The 15,515-nt window shown below is 28.6% G+C and overlaps 1 protein-coding gene across 3 annotated transcripts; it reads left to right on the top strand.

Moving 5' to 3' along the window:
• The first annotated feature begins 10,337 nt into the window (after positions 1-10,337).
• Positions 10,338-13,903, top strand: LOC113867340 (calcium-dependent protein kinase 24-like). 3 transcript variants are annotated; one of them, XM_027502605.1, is made up of 5 exons: positions 10,338-10,566; positions 10,999-11,875; positions 11,994-12,290; positions 12,774-13,184; positions 13,264-13,903. In XM_027502605.1, the coding sequence occupies exons 2-5, from the start codon at positions 11,290-11,292 to the stop codon at positions 13,527-13,529; spliced, it is 1,560 nt and encodes a 519-aa protein (XP_027358406.1). In that variant the 5' UTR covers positions 10,338-10,566; positions 10,999-11,289; the 3' UTR covers positions 13,530-13,903. The 3 variants fall into 3 exon arrangements, with proteins under 3 accessions (XP_027358406.1, XP_027358407.1, XP_027358405.1); XM_027502606.1 differs by having other exon boundaries at positions 10,338-10,549; positions 10,994-11,875; positions 13,264-13,896; XM_027502604.1 differs by having other exon boundaries at positions 10,994-11,875; positions 13,264-13,887.
• Positions 13,904-15,515: the final 1,612 nt, after the last annotated feature.

Genomic DNA, 15,515 nt, shown 5'->3' with positions numbered 1-15,515 from the left:
ATTTCAAAAGTTTTTTTTTAATAAATTTTCTTTTTATTAATAATTATTATTTTCTTATTAGTGCATCGTACAAGTGAAAAGAAAGGATTTTGGGTGCACCACTCCTACACACTATGACCAGAGGCACGGATGATCAAGTATATATAAATCTTTTTGACTTTTTTTTTTTAACTGAAGCAAGCTTGTGTTTTACTTTTTTTTTTTTTTTTTTTTTTTTTAAGATTTGGCCAGTTTAGTCTGAATTTTTTTAAAAAGAACTAGATTAGTGTTCTACGATCCAATACACAAAAATCGAGGATATAAACAAAAAAAATATTTTTTATTATTTTATTTTATTATTTGTTAGTCTTTATTTTATCTAGCTTATTTTAGTAAAAATAATCCTATTTCTTATTTTTTTTCTTCTCTAAATTTATTTCTTTTAATTTTAAATAATAATAATAATAATATAGATTTAAAATTGATTGAAATATAATATTAATTTTCTATCTTTTTGAACCTATTATATTTAGCTTTTATTGTATTACTTGTAAAAGTTATTATATTATTGATTTATATTAATATTTTTTCTTCTCTTAAATGGTTAGTGAATTACATTTTTAACTTATATTTATAGTAAATAAATAAATAATATAATACTTATATCAATTTATAATATTAATAATAAATTTTTTATAATATTATAAATTGATAAAATTTACGTATATTTATGTTTTATTTAGATTTTGTACAATAAAAATTTAATATATTTTAATTTTAATTAATTAAATAAATATTTTTAAATGATCAAAATATAGTTATTTATATATATTTTTTTAGTTATCAAATAATTAACCGATTATTGTAGTAAGTTAAGAATTAATTTAAGATAGTGCTTTGTAATGTTATTATGTAATATTTTATTCTAAACCGTTAGGATATGCATGTACCTCAGTTACTTGTATGTAATACGAATTTTTTATTTTTTATTTATTTTTTTAAAATATTTTTATTTTTAACTAATATAATTAATTTTATGTTAATTTTTTAAATTATTTTTTTAATTTTGATAAATTGAATAATCAAACATTTGATTATTTAAATTTATTTCTCTATCTTATTATACAATGTTTTAAATCGTCTTTTGATAAACAAATCATAGAAGATTTATATATAGTTTATATTATGTTAAATTTTTTTAATATCAAATTTGAAATTAAAATATATATTCAAATATTTCTTATAAATTTAAATACATTGTCGTAATTATTAAATTTTTTTGCAACAACTTACACTATTGAAATGCAATCTTTCTTTGTTTTTAATATTGTTTATCCTAGTACATATGTAGTTATATTATTTTATGTCTTAAAAACTATAAATTTATATTAAAAAAGGAAAACTAATTTTTTAAACAATTTTTTTAAAATTTTATAAATTTTAAATTAATTTCATAATTTATATGATAAAATATCTTAATTTTCTTCATTGCACCATAAATATATAGGAGCAAGAACTAGATCAGTTAAATCAAAATTAAATTTATATAATTTAAAATAACTTATTTAAATAAATACTATAAAATGTTAATACTTTTTGTACACATACGTAACTCTTGAAAAAAATTTATTTTAAAAATCAATTTATAAATTTTACTAATATTTTATTAAACAAAATTTGATAACTACTCATCTTATTTTTAAAAAATATTCTATTCCACAAAAATACTTTTTTTTTAGAGTATCCACTTTCTCGTCACAATCCAGGATTGTAACAAAAATTAATATCTAAAGTGGGCAAAATAGATTAAAAAAAAGCATAAAGAAAATAGAGTGAAAATGATTGTTAAAAAAAGAAATTCATAAATAATATTGAAATTGAGTCATGAATATCGTATTTGAACTAAATGAGTTGAATGAATTATGTATAATTCATTTTTTGGCAAGATAGATCGGGATTGTAGAACATATTCGCTTCCCTAACTTAACCTCATGATTGGAGTGAAAGGGAATTGATTTTATGTAAATGTTAACTTTCAAATATAAAGTCTGTGAAATTTTAACTTGATTATGATCTGTTAGATTGCTTATTATGTGATACGTTGCCCACTGTTGTTGCTGTAGTAAATCTGTAGTCCTTGAATTTATAAGATAATATCTAACTACTTTTTTTTATCAGTCTGAATAATTTTTTCTAATTATAAACAAATGAAATTACGAACTTAACCTAAACATTAAATAAAGTATATTAACTCTGTCCTAACTGATACTTAGATAAATTAAATGGAGATAAAAAAAACCCCAAATAAAACAAGATAAAATTCTTATCAAACAAGAAAATCTCAAAATAAATAAAAAACTAATTTAAAACATAAATCCTAAATAGAATAACAAATAGCATGAACATAAACAACAACGTTGTTAACCTATTTAAAATTTGGCTCACGTTTTTAAGAGTTGAAAATATGTAATTATATATATATATATACCAGTTTGGTGAAAATCGATACAGTTCTGATTTAAACATGATGAATTAAAAAGCAAGTTTAATTAAATCTTTTGAGACTCTTTTCATGTCTCTTAATATTAAAAACTTTTCAAAGGTATTGTTTGATCTATAAAATTCTTTTTGACATTTTTTTAAAAGAATTCTAAAATCATGTGGGTGTACTATTAAAGTAATATTTCTAAATTCGTCAATATAATATGGCATTATTGAAAAACTTAAAATATAATGAAAATAGTATATTTATTGAAGATGTTAAAACTTACAATATGGTCGATACTTCTTGTAAACCCAGAAAGAAATTGATATTCTTACAAGGAAAGGTTTTCTTAAGACTATTGAGGGTAGTATATTTGCTCGTGCTTTCAAATGAAGCGGAACTTACAATTTATAGTAAGAAAATTACTATTCTAAGATTCTTTCAAATAATAATTTTCTCTTTTGTCAAGTCTTTTGTCAAATAATTTCTCCTTTTGTCAAGTCTTCTTTTTCTTTATGTCAAGTCTTTTGTCTTCTTTTATCCAATAATTTCTTCTTTTGTCAAGTCTGTTGTCTTTTTGTTACTATAGAGAGATTCCATAGCAATCATCTTCATTATCAAAATAGCCGTAATCATCGTCACCGGCTGGGCTGAGGCTTCTTCGATTATCCTTGTCAGAGGATATACTTGTAACCTTATCCTCTGGAGATATGGTTTCAATGATTTTCTTGAATTCTTCTTCACTTTCAGCTGTACTCTGACTAGCTAGAAATCTTGCTTTCTGTTGTAAGAAGGCCTGCTTTTGTTTGTCCTTTATTACATTTTCATTTAAAGGGGGATGTTGGATATTATTTTGTACCCATTGTATAATTTTTTCAGTGGTAAGTAAATCTAAGTCAAAATTGACCCACCACTTAACTTTTATGGTCCTGATTAATAATTGTATTGATGAATCATATTCCAATTTAGCAGAATCATATTGCCACATCATGATCCACGAAATGCCTTGCGAGGCTATAAAGGAAATAAATTTATATGGTTCTTGAAAATTGGTCTTTTCTTTAAAGTGTGTTAAGGCAATCTGGGCTCTTTCTAGTAGAATCTGACTAACTGGTCCAAAATTATGGAACCATGCTGAGAACCATTTGAGAAAATATAGGGAAATTCCCTGCTTGAACCAAATGAACCAAGAATGGGTATCTGGTTGAAGAAATAAAAATTTCTCCTATGCTCTTATATAATCAAAATAATTATATTGTGAAGGCTGATATTCTATTGTAATTTTTTGATAACAGTATAAATGTTGTCCCCACTCTTTTAGAGTGAGTATCTGACATATTTTGAATTTTGAAAAAATGATCTCTTTTTTCTTATGGGTTAATTCTATTGATTTTGAATCAATAAGGATTAACTCATAAAATTCTCTTTTTTGTTTTGATGATGATAGAACCACATGACAATCTTGTGGGAAAACTCTTTTTGCTATTTCAGAACAGTTTAATTTAAACCATTCTGCTTCTATTTCCATTATTGGAAGACCATATGGTTTTTCAAAGTATTCTGAGGTCTTATCAGTTATTGTGGACTTTTTGTAAGTAGATTCTACCCATGATGGTAATTTTCTAGTTTGGGTAGTAACTGTTTGAGTGTTTTGGTTTGATTTAGCTAAAACTGTATACTGTTTGGTTAACTCTGGTGGTTGGATTTGAGCTTTATTTTGTAATACTTGTAAACAAGTCATTGGCTTTTTACCTTTATCTCTGGTAGGAGTTTTTGGTATTTCTAGTTCACTCTTTTTTGGTAGAGCATAGTCGGCACTGGTCATTTTTGACATTTTTCCTGTAAAAATTCTCTTGTTAAATAATCGGATAAAAAATTCTTTTCTCCTTTAATATGTTGTATCTCAAAATCAAAGTTAGATAATAACGCTTGCCATCTGGCGAAAATATGTTTTGAGACTAAGTTTTAAACATCTTTTTGTAAAACAGAAGGAGATGCTTTGCAATCAGTTCTTACTAAAAATCTTTTGTTAAATAGATCATCTTGAAATTTTTGGATGCATAAAATAATGCTCAAAATTTCTTTTTTTACAGTAGAATATTTTTGTTGTGAAGGATGCCATATTCCTGAGTAATATCTTATAACTTGTTTTATTGTAGATTCTGGTAATTTTTGTTTAAGAATTCCTCCATAACCTAGATCTGAAGCATCTGTTTCTAAAATTAATTGGGCTGAGGGATCTGGTATTCCTAAACAAGGGAGACTTTTGACTAGTACTTTTACCTGTTGGACTATTTTAGTCATCTCTTCATCTCATGGTTGAGGATTTTTTCTAAGACGTTTATATAAAGGAGCACATATTATTCTAATATTTGGTAAAAAAATCAACCACATAATTTAAACATCCTAAAAATCTTTGTAGTTGGGTTTTATCTTTTAATTGGTCTGGAAATTTATCAGCAAATTTTATAGATGTTTGTATGGGTGTTATTGTGCCTTGATAAATATTGAATCCTAAAAATCTAATTTTATGTTGAAATATTTTTATTTTCTTGGCTGATACACACAGTCCATTTTGTTTAATCAATTCTATAAATTTGTTTAAATGTTGTATATGCTGATTAATTCCTTTTGAGAAAATTAATACATCATCTAAATAAACTATTGAAAAGTTCATGTGTGGATAAAATATATTGTTCATAGTTTCTTGAAATTCACTTGAGGTATTTTTTAATCCTTGAGGCATTACATTCCACTCAAAATGCCCAAATGGAACTACGAAAGCTATTTTATATCTGTCTTGTTCTTTTACAGATATTTGGTAATATCCTGATTTCATATCAAATTTTGAGAATATATTAGCATTAATTAGTCTTTTAATTAAATCTTGTTTATTAGGTATAGGATACCTAATCCATTTTAATACTTTATTGAGAGGTTTGTAGTTTATTACTAGTCGTGGAGCACCTCTTTCTTGTTCTGAGGCTTTATTTATGTAAAACTCAGTACAACTCCAAGGTGATTTTGATGGTCTAATTAAACCTTTTTTCAAATATTCTTGTAATTCTTGTTTGCAGAATTTTAACTGTTCTTCATTCATTTGTATTGGCCTAACTTTTGTAGGTATATTTGTTTCATTAAATCCTTCTTCATATGGTAATTCTATTTCATATTTCTTCCTATGGTGAAATGCTATAGGATTTAGATTAAAATCTTGTATAATTTTTTTTAATTTTTTCATTTTTTAATTGTTCTTCTTTTTGTTTTCTTTCTATTTGGTTTATTCTAGTTATTGATGCTTCTTGTACTAGATTTAGTTCTCTAATCTATGGTGGTTGTAAAATTCAAATTTTATTTCTTTATCTAGTATTACTTTACTAATAATTCTTGTGCTATTAATTTCACAATGATATAGTAATGTTAAAAATGGAATACCTAAGATTATTTTGTTTCCTATATTTTTTACTAATATAAATAATGTAGTAAAACATATTTTATTTTTACAGATTTTTTTCTTTTGAAAGCTTATAGTTTATATTAAGTTTGTTTCTTCTGGCTGCTGATAATTGTTCTGTAGTTTTTTCATAATATTTTGTGGGTATTACTCCTTCTTGTATACAATTAACATCTGCTCCTGAGTCTATTAATGCTATTAAATTGAATTTTTCTTATTCTACAATTAATGTAATTTCACACCACCATTTATGTGAAGTAATTAATGTTAATAATTCTAAATTAAATATATCTGGTTGATCCTTTATACCTGATGTACTAGTTTGATTTTCTTGTGATCTTAAAATTTCTTTTCCTTCTAAAGATAATAATCTAATTTCTAAATCTTTTTGGTATTCTTTTAATTCTTTTATTTCTGTTTTTAGATTTACTATTTCTTTTTGTAAATCTTTTATAGTTGCTTGTTGACTTGGGGTTCTAAATCTATTAAGTACTTCTGTCATCTCTATTGGTTTTATTACTACTTCTCTTGGCTCCTCTCTGGTAACAAATTTATTTAGTTTTTTAATAAATTCTGTTTTTAAAGGTCCTTCTTCTAATTCTTCTATTATTGTTATTAAAGACCGGGTTTAATCCTTAGTTATAGTATTTAATTGCGGGATTTTACAATCATCACAATTGCATAATCCTGGTCTTAGACAGAAATCTTGTTCTTTTTCAAATTCTTCTGAGGTATTATCTAATTGATAAATTTCATTTTCTTGTATATTTTCATCTTCAAATTCTCTATCTGAGAATTTTGGTTTTGGCTCAGAATTTATTAAAACCGAATAAAGAACTTGTTTAAATTCTCCACTTTCAATAGAGTTAATTTTCTTTTCAACTCTACATTTATCAGCACGGTGTCCATATTTACCGCACTTCCAACAATTTCCTTTAAATTGATTACTATTATTATTATTTTGTTGTTTAGGAATATTCTTCTTATATAGTTTTTTATAGGTATTTCTTTTGTATGGCTTCTTTTGATAATTAGGAGGAGTTTGATTTTGTTTTCTCTAATGAGTTTTCTTAATTATCCTACTAGGAGCTTGTATAGGTCTTATTCCATATTGTACACAAAAACTTCCTAATTCTGCTTTTCCCTTGCTTTCTAATTTGATTTTGTAATTTTATGTCTTCACATATTTTTATTCCTGTATCTATTACAAAACCATGCAATTGTCCTAAAGTTAATGTTCTATAATCTATGTGTTCTCCTAATCTGGTTTTAATATTTTCTATAACCTTTACTTCAAATAAGGAAGGAAGGCTACAAATAAATCTTTCCTTCCAATATGGTTCATTAGCATCTTCTAACATCGTTACTTTTGACATAAACATGTCCTTATACCACTCATAATCAGTCATAGTAGGACATCTAAGCTTATGTAGTTGTTCTCTTATTCTTTCTTTTAATACTATAGGATCTCCTGTAAAATGTAATAATATTGTATAGATAAGTGTTACAACAGCATCTTGTTCATTATTTTCTTGTTTAACATGTCCTAATATAAATTCTCTATCTGCAGGTGTTACATAATTGTCTCACCATCCTCTAAGCTGTCAAGTAAAGCCTTATACAATAGTTGCAGTTGTTACTCTATCAGAGGCATTTTTCATTTTGTAGGCAGTAGCTGCCATAGCCATCTGTTGTGTAATATCAAAAATTTGTTGTTCAGAAGCACCGTCAATATTCCATTCTACAATGTCATTGCCTCCATAAGAGTTTTGTACAAAGTGTGGTCTATTTTCTAAGGCAACATCTGATAGTGACGGTCTTTTGTAATAATGTTTAATTTTTGGATGTTCATAAATTTTACTAATTTCTAAGGTATTTATTGTTTGTTTATCTAAACTTAATTTAGCTATTTTTGTTTTTATTTCTTCTATATCTAATTCAAGTCCAGATTTTTTTTTCTAATTCTTTCATGGCTTGTGCTGACATAGTAGTAATTTGATATATTGGTTTATCTAAATAATGTGATTTTTTAATATTATTATTACTATAATTTTCTTTATTATTTTCTATTCTGCTTAATTGATTAGTCATTAAGTTTATTATTGTGTTAGAATAATTTAATTTTTGATGTATTTTATTTATATCTTTTTTATTTATTGGTTCACTATTTTCATTAGTCTTTTTATAAGGGCTAGCTTCTACTTCTTCATTTTCTACTTGTATTTTTATTTGTTCTAAAGGAGGATATTCACCTTCTATTATTTTTCCTGTGGTTGTTTTTCATATATTTTTAATTTTTTGTAAAGGATTTATCTCTTTATAAAATGGATAATTTATATTATTTTTAATACAATATTTTTCCATCCATGGAAAAAAATAAGTATTTATTTGTATTTCTTCTAAATATTTATAAAAATTTTCTCTAATTTCTGTCCTTTATTGTTGACTAAATGTTTCTATTAACCAAGTTTTTCTATCTATGTTGTGTTCTCCATCTATGTCTTCTTTAATCCATTTTTTATCTATAATAAAAAGTTCAATTTTTTCTATTGTATTCAAAACTTGAGAAGGTGTTGGGCTATAATTTATTTCAGAATTTTGGTCATAGACTGGAATAGAAACCCCTAGTCTAGTTATATTGTCTATTTTGGTTAGGTCTATATCTACTGTTGATCCGCTAATAGAATGTCTTGAGGGTTCTCTCATAGTGGATGGTTGTATTATACGAATCGATCTAGACCTATTCATTCTTAGTCTAAACCTTTCTGGTTCTTTTATTATATCCCTTATCTCTGTATTTTCTTGTTTAATAGAAGAGGGTTCTTCAAAAACCCATTCTTCTGGTATGGTTAATTGGTCATGTCTTAATCTTTTAGATACTTGTACTAAACTTCTATTGAGATTGGCTTGTATGACTACAGTTTCATCTCTATTTATTTGTCTATTTGCTTTAAATCCATAAGAGATTTTGGTAATTTTGTAATAGACTCTATAGATCACATGAAATGGATCAAACGAGTCATCTACTATATTTTCTTTTATTTTTGTAAATATTTTTATAGCTTTGGATGTTTTCTCATTATCTAAAGACATTGATATGTTGGGATAACAATTAAAGAAAACTGGTTCATCATGTAAATTACTTTCTAAAGCTGCTATTATTGAATCACTTTTATTTTGTAACTTCATATCTCTTAATAGTACAAGTATAGGAAGATCTACTCTTATCTTAAAGTTTGGTTTAACTGCTAATTGTATTAATCCTATATGGATAAATTTAAAACATTCTTGTCTATGGTTTTGTATAAGTTGATCTTCTAGAAGTTGAATTGCATCATTTAATTTTGTTCCAAGATAAGAATATTCTATTTTGTGAATTTGTTCATGATTATTTCTAAACGACCAAACAGATCTATCTTTGTATACATCTTTTTTTTTTAACTATGGGTATTGACCAATCATGTAAGGATTTTTCTATATCATCTATGGTAATCTGTTGTGGTGTTGTTGAAGAAGAGGAAACTATTTGTGAAGAGGAAGAATTTTCATCTTCTGCTCTCCTTACTCTTGTAATTATCTCTTTGTTTCTACCTAGAGTTAGATTACTCATTATTCTTAATAAATTTGCTATCTTGAATCCTAAAGGCTACGAGAACACCAAGGCTTACCAACGGTTTTATTATCCACGCTCAAGACTTACTATCGGGAACACCCTCTAGGCTTACCAATGTACACACAGCTCTCACTGCTACCCATTTGTATTCTAAATAACAAGCTTATATTAAACAAATTATAAACAACTCAAGATATGACAAAAAGAAGACTTTAAGATTAATGATGTGCATATGATGTTCAATTCTAACCATGTGCATATGATGTTCAATTCTAACCTCTCTCCCCTCCTGAAATATATATATAACATAAAATAATGAATATGTAATTAAATAGTTGGATATATATATATTCTTAAAGAATTTATCAATTAATTTTTTAGAAATGAAAAACACAAGTACTGATAACCTGGGAATGAATAGTTAAATGTTGCAAGAGAACAAGCCACTCCAACTGAATCATATATATATTTTTTATTAAATAATAAATATCTATTTTATATTTAAAATTAATTAATTTAATGTTTAGTTTTATAAAAATTCTACTTTAATTTTTAATATTTTAAAAATATTAATTTTATTTTTTATTATTATTATTTTATATAATTTTTTTAAATAAATACTATTTTGTAAATTTTAAAATTAAAATAATTTTTTATACTAGAACTATTTATATTTAGAAGGGATTAAAATAAATAATTTTTTATATGAATTATTATATTATATGAAATTAGATAAGAATCCCATAATAACGAATGTGGTGGAAAGAAAATTTATTAAACTAAATTAGAAGTCGGCGTTGAAGTCCGATGAGCCTTCAATTTCAAAATGCACAACCAAAGAAAGCAGTAACAACAACGTTGGTATTATTGTTATTGTATTGTTGTTAGTCTTTGAGTTGAACCTTTGTGAGGTCCCTCCTTGGAGCCCATGGTTGGTCTCTCTGTTGTGGAGTTCAACCACTGCTCCAACGGCCTCCTTCTCTCTCTTCAAACCCACCCTTTTCTTCAAGCTTTTAAGGTTTCTCTTTGCAACCGGTGATTATTCTTGGTTGTACTTGGATCTGGGGTTGTCTTGTTTCGTATGGATTCTGACGGGTCTGCGCTGTTTTCATTCTGAGCTGTTTTGCCTACTGGGGTTGCTTTTTCTTTTTTTTGTAGAGTTCATTAAGGATAATTTGTGTGCCATGTAGGTGATTCAGGTTGGACTTTTCTGTTTGTAGAGTGAAAAAAATCATTTCTTTGGGGGTTTATGTCGGGGATGTGCTAGTTCTAGAAGAATCTGTCGCCAGTTCATGATGTAAAATTTGAAACTGGTGAAGCTTGAATTTTCAAATTATTGTAACTTGTGATCTGAGTACTGTTAGGGAAGGGTTGTTGTTTGCTATGAAATGTGAACATGTTTAGTTTTCTTATTTTGGGTATTGCAGTGGTTGATGTGAGTCTCATTGTCACTGTTTTGTAGATCAGCTGATTTGAAAAAAGAGAGATGTGGTTTTGAGTCCTGACTGGTTCAGATTCTGGCAATCGTGTGCCATACGTTGTGTCTCTGTCAAATATCAACCAACTTGACTCAGAAATGGAGGGTTTTGGTGTGTAAGCTAGAAAAATTCAAAGGTTGACATTTGTTTTATTTTGTCAAAGAGGCTGGTGATGTCTCCTGAACCACAATTTTCAACAATTCAGCAAGAGTTTTGCTAGGGTAAGTAAGTTCAATTGTTACTAATATTTCTGGGTTCGTTGAGGAAGGAGGAAATTGGTATGGCTGTTGCCAAGAGCAACAGCAGCAGTGAACCTTGTACTTCATACAATTGTTACAAAGTAGGAGGCTTGACTGAAACCATATTAGACACAAATCATATCTCTAATTTGAAAGATCGGTACGTTCTTGGGGAGCAATTGGGTTGGGGGCAGTTTGGTGTCATAAGGGCATGCTCTGACAAGTTAACAGGAGAGGTTTTGGCCTGCAAATCAATTGCTAAAGATAGGTTGGTTACTTTGGACGATTTGAGAAGTGTCAAACTCGAGATAGAAATAATGGCTAGGCTATCTGGGCACCCCAATGTTGTAGATCTCAAGGCAGTTTATGAAGAGGAAAGTTTTGTTCACTTGGTGATGGAGCTTTGTGCTGGAGGAGAGCTGTTTCACCGATTAGAGAAGAACGGACGGTTTTCCGAATCTGATGCCAGGGTTCTCTTTAGGCACCTAATGCAGGTGGTTTTGTATTGTCATGAAAATGGGATTGTTCATAGAGATCTCAAGCCTGAGAATATTCTCTTAGCTACACGAGCCTCCTCATCTCCTATTAAGTTGGCAGATTTTGGGCTTGCAACCTACATCAAGCCTGGTACTTGATTTTTTCGCTTCCTTTGCACTTTGCAGATTATTAATCTTCTTTGCAATTTCCATTGCTTCTATGAATGTGTGTGGTGTTCATCTTCAAATGTTGGGATTTGTTTAAGCAGGTCAGAGTTTACATGGGTTAGTTGGGAGTCCATTCTATATAGCTCCAGAGGTACTGGCTGGTGCATATAACCAGGCTGCTGATGTGTGGAGTGCAGGTGTTATTCTTTATATTTTATTGAGTGGGATGCCTCCATTTTGGGGTAAGACCAAATCACGAATATTTGAAGCTGTTAAAGCTGCTTCCCTGAGATTTCCATCGGAACCTTGGGATTGCATTTCTGAATCAGCTATGGATCTGATCAAGGGAATGTTGTGCACAGACCCTTCTCGAAGGCTCACTGCCCAAGAGGTTTTAGGTAAGTTTACTTTGTTTTTTCTTTCCTTCTTCCCTTTCCCCTTGTTAATGTCTTCCGGCTGAAGTGATTTTATTTTGATTCATCCATTGGTGTTCAAGGGAGCATTTTAGACAAGCAGGGTAATGGCATTTCAACTGAGATATAGACTACTGATTAGAATTTGAAAATAAAAATATTATTACTATTTATTGAACACGTGGTAACCTGGAGCATTAAGAATGTGCTAATGCTGCTTATCAACCCCATACGATAACTGTTCCATTCAATTAGATTATGGCAAATGGTTCAGCAATGAAATTATGCTGTAACACCAAAAACTATTAAAACTAAAAGAGGTTGCTTATAGTGTGGAATTCATCTTATCCTGTCATTTTTGGTATGTCTGTTCAAAAATTTATTGTTTAAGACAATTAAATAGAAGAAAAGAAATGAAAAACGAAACAAATACATTTTTTAATCTTCATCTGAACTTTCCCTTTCTAGATCATTGCTGGATGGAAAGCGATCAAACAAATCCTGAACAACTGAGTGAACATAAAATTAAAAGTTATGAAGAATGGGATGTTGGTGGCAGCTCATTCTCTGCCTCATTTATGTCCAGGAATCAAGACATCAGCTTTGGCACTGGTTTGCCTACCTGCGACGCTCAATCACCTACATTCACTTGCAGATCTTCATTTTCTTCTTTTTTGGTGGAGCCGGTGTCTCCTTCTCTAGTTTCTGGTGGTTTTTCATTTCAGAGCACAGGCGATTCCCCTACTGGTTTGGAATTTTCTTCGCCTGTTCCCTCTATGCTTAGCTTTTCATTTGTCAGCCCTGCATCAGTTGCTGAGCAAAAGGCTTGTAAGTTAGAGTGCTCAGCTGACATGTCAGAGGTTAATGCAATTGCTGGAGGTATGCATTGAAGTTTCACATTAACAGTTTTTACATTTTCTTAGCCCTTTGATCTGATTTTGCTTGCAATTTTTTGCAGAAGCAAACTTGGGAAAGTTACTTATGCTACAAGATTCTCCCTTTTGCATTGGACATGATGTTAAAGAAATGGATCGCAGGCCAGTGGAGACTAAAAGGGCAGGTGGAATGAATGGACATAGGGTATTGGGAATCCACAGCAAGAGGAACAGGACAATTGGACTGGGCGAGTGTGAGCAACTTGACCTTGTGGTCACTGAATCAGTCATCCGTTGGTCTTCATGCACTCAACTCCCTACATCTTTGAGATCATCTCTTGTCTGCTAAACTGATAGAAGACTCAACTCGACTTGACTCATTGATCGATTTGCTTCATGTTGTGCCTAAATTCTGGCGTACTTGTGCAAATTTTGGTTGCCTTAACACATTGTACATGTTTTTCTTATTTGTATTGATGTTAAACTGTCTTGTGGCTGGTGCAAGGTTTTGTTCAGTTTTGGTGGCGGTTTAGTTGTGTCTGATTGAGAAGCGGTACTACACTAATTATTCACTTTCTTAGTTTTTCCTCCTCCTCCTTTTCCCTTCTCATGTACCAAGTGTGAGTAAAAGGCATTCAATCTGCCTGGTTTGTAAATGTTGTTGTATCTTGATGACGGTACTTAAGTTATCTTAATCTAATGTTTCTGTTACACGTTTTTTCCTAGATTGCCAAGATATCAGTATTAATGTGTGTTTCATTCAGTTTATGTTGAAGTTTTTTTTTTCTTTTTTGTAAAAGGAAAAGAAGTTATTATTTCTCTCGAAACAATGTATCCGAAACATGTACTTAGCTTTTGTGCTTATTTTCTTTCTACATAAAAAATATTTTAATCATTTATGAATTATAAAACAGCTACTTATGAACTGTGCTAACTACGTAAATGCTGATAATTTCCATGTCTCTACTAATTAACTTTAGTTCTTGGTAGAGCTGTCATATTATGAGTTACTATAACCAATGAGTTGGGTAAATCGAGGCATGAAAATTCACGATGTTATCAGCCTAGTTTGTTTTTAAAATTGTGGGACAAATTGTCCATTTTGTGGCTCCAGTTCTTGGCACAAAAAATAAGAATAAAAAACTATGATTCTATCAATTTGTAGTCTGGACTGCGAAAATGTTGATGAGTGGTATAGATTATGGGGTAGGACAATTTCCAGTAGAATTGAATGTGTTGAAGGTCGAAGCGAGCTTGTGATAAATAATTGTTCGTGACATCTCAGCTCAACAATGATTAATGGGCATATATGTGGGAAGAGAGAGTGGGTTGGTTTGGTTTGTCATCATTCATTAGGCCATAAGTCAATGCACCTTTTGTATATTATATTATAAATGTCTGGATGCAAATCATTATGGCTAACATGACAACTTCGTGATTCCAACACCTGTTTTTTACTTAATTTTATGTCCGAAGTCGTAGGTTTTAGATCTCCTTGTATATTATATTATACACAACTTTTCTTTGTAAATCTCTTATAAGATATTAAAATGTAACATATAAAATTATGAATAAACTAGTGATTACAAGTAAATCTAAATTTAATGAGTATTTAGAATATCTATTCATTGAATAGCTGCGTGCATATATATATATATATATAATTTAAAATAATTAAATAATAAAATTTTATATTTTTGTAAATAATTATATATACACAAATATATATTAAAATGATAAATATTTAATAAAATTGAATAATTTTAAAATATAATTTATGTAAAATAATATTTTTATTGTATAGAGTTAATTTTTTAAATAAAATGTCAATAATTAATATATGTTAATAACTATAAATTTAAGAGATAAATTTTTTAAAATAAATATTAAATTATATTAATTAATTAAAATATAGTTAATGGCTGGACATGAATATATAGATATCCATACATACGGAAACTAAAATTATGTCCAGAATTCAGGTACGGACCTTTTACTAAAATATGGGTACGTGAGTGTGTGTGTTCTAATACTATATTCATTGATCCCTCTTGTATATATATTTTTACTATTTTTTTAGGCTTAAATTTAGAAAAATTAGTTTTTTTAATAATTTTAAAACTTTGAACTTAGATTTTTAAAAGGCGTTAAACACATCTACTCGGGTATCATGTCATGTGGCTTGCAAAATTCTATAAATTATATATTAAAAAAAAAAGAGGAAGAAAATGAAAGAGCAAAAGGGTATTATACCCACGAGTGTAAAGTACAAGAACAACTCTGTGATAGTGAGGGCCTAATCGATTTTGTGATGTGAAAGATGCCACTACATTAG

This window comes from Abrus precatorius, unplaced genomic scaffold (assembly GCF_003935025.1).
Source record: "Abrus precatorius isolate BTA unplaced genomic scaffold, Abrus_2018 Scaffold5, whole genome shotgun sequence".
NCBI lineage: Eukaryota > Viridiplantae > Streptophyta > Magnoliopsida > Fabales > Fabaceae > Abrus > Abrus precatorius.
This window is presented reverse-complemented; position numbering and strand designations above follow the sequence as displayed.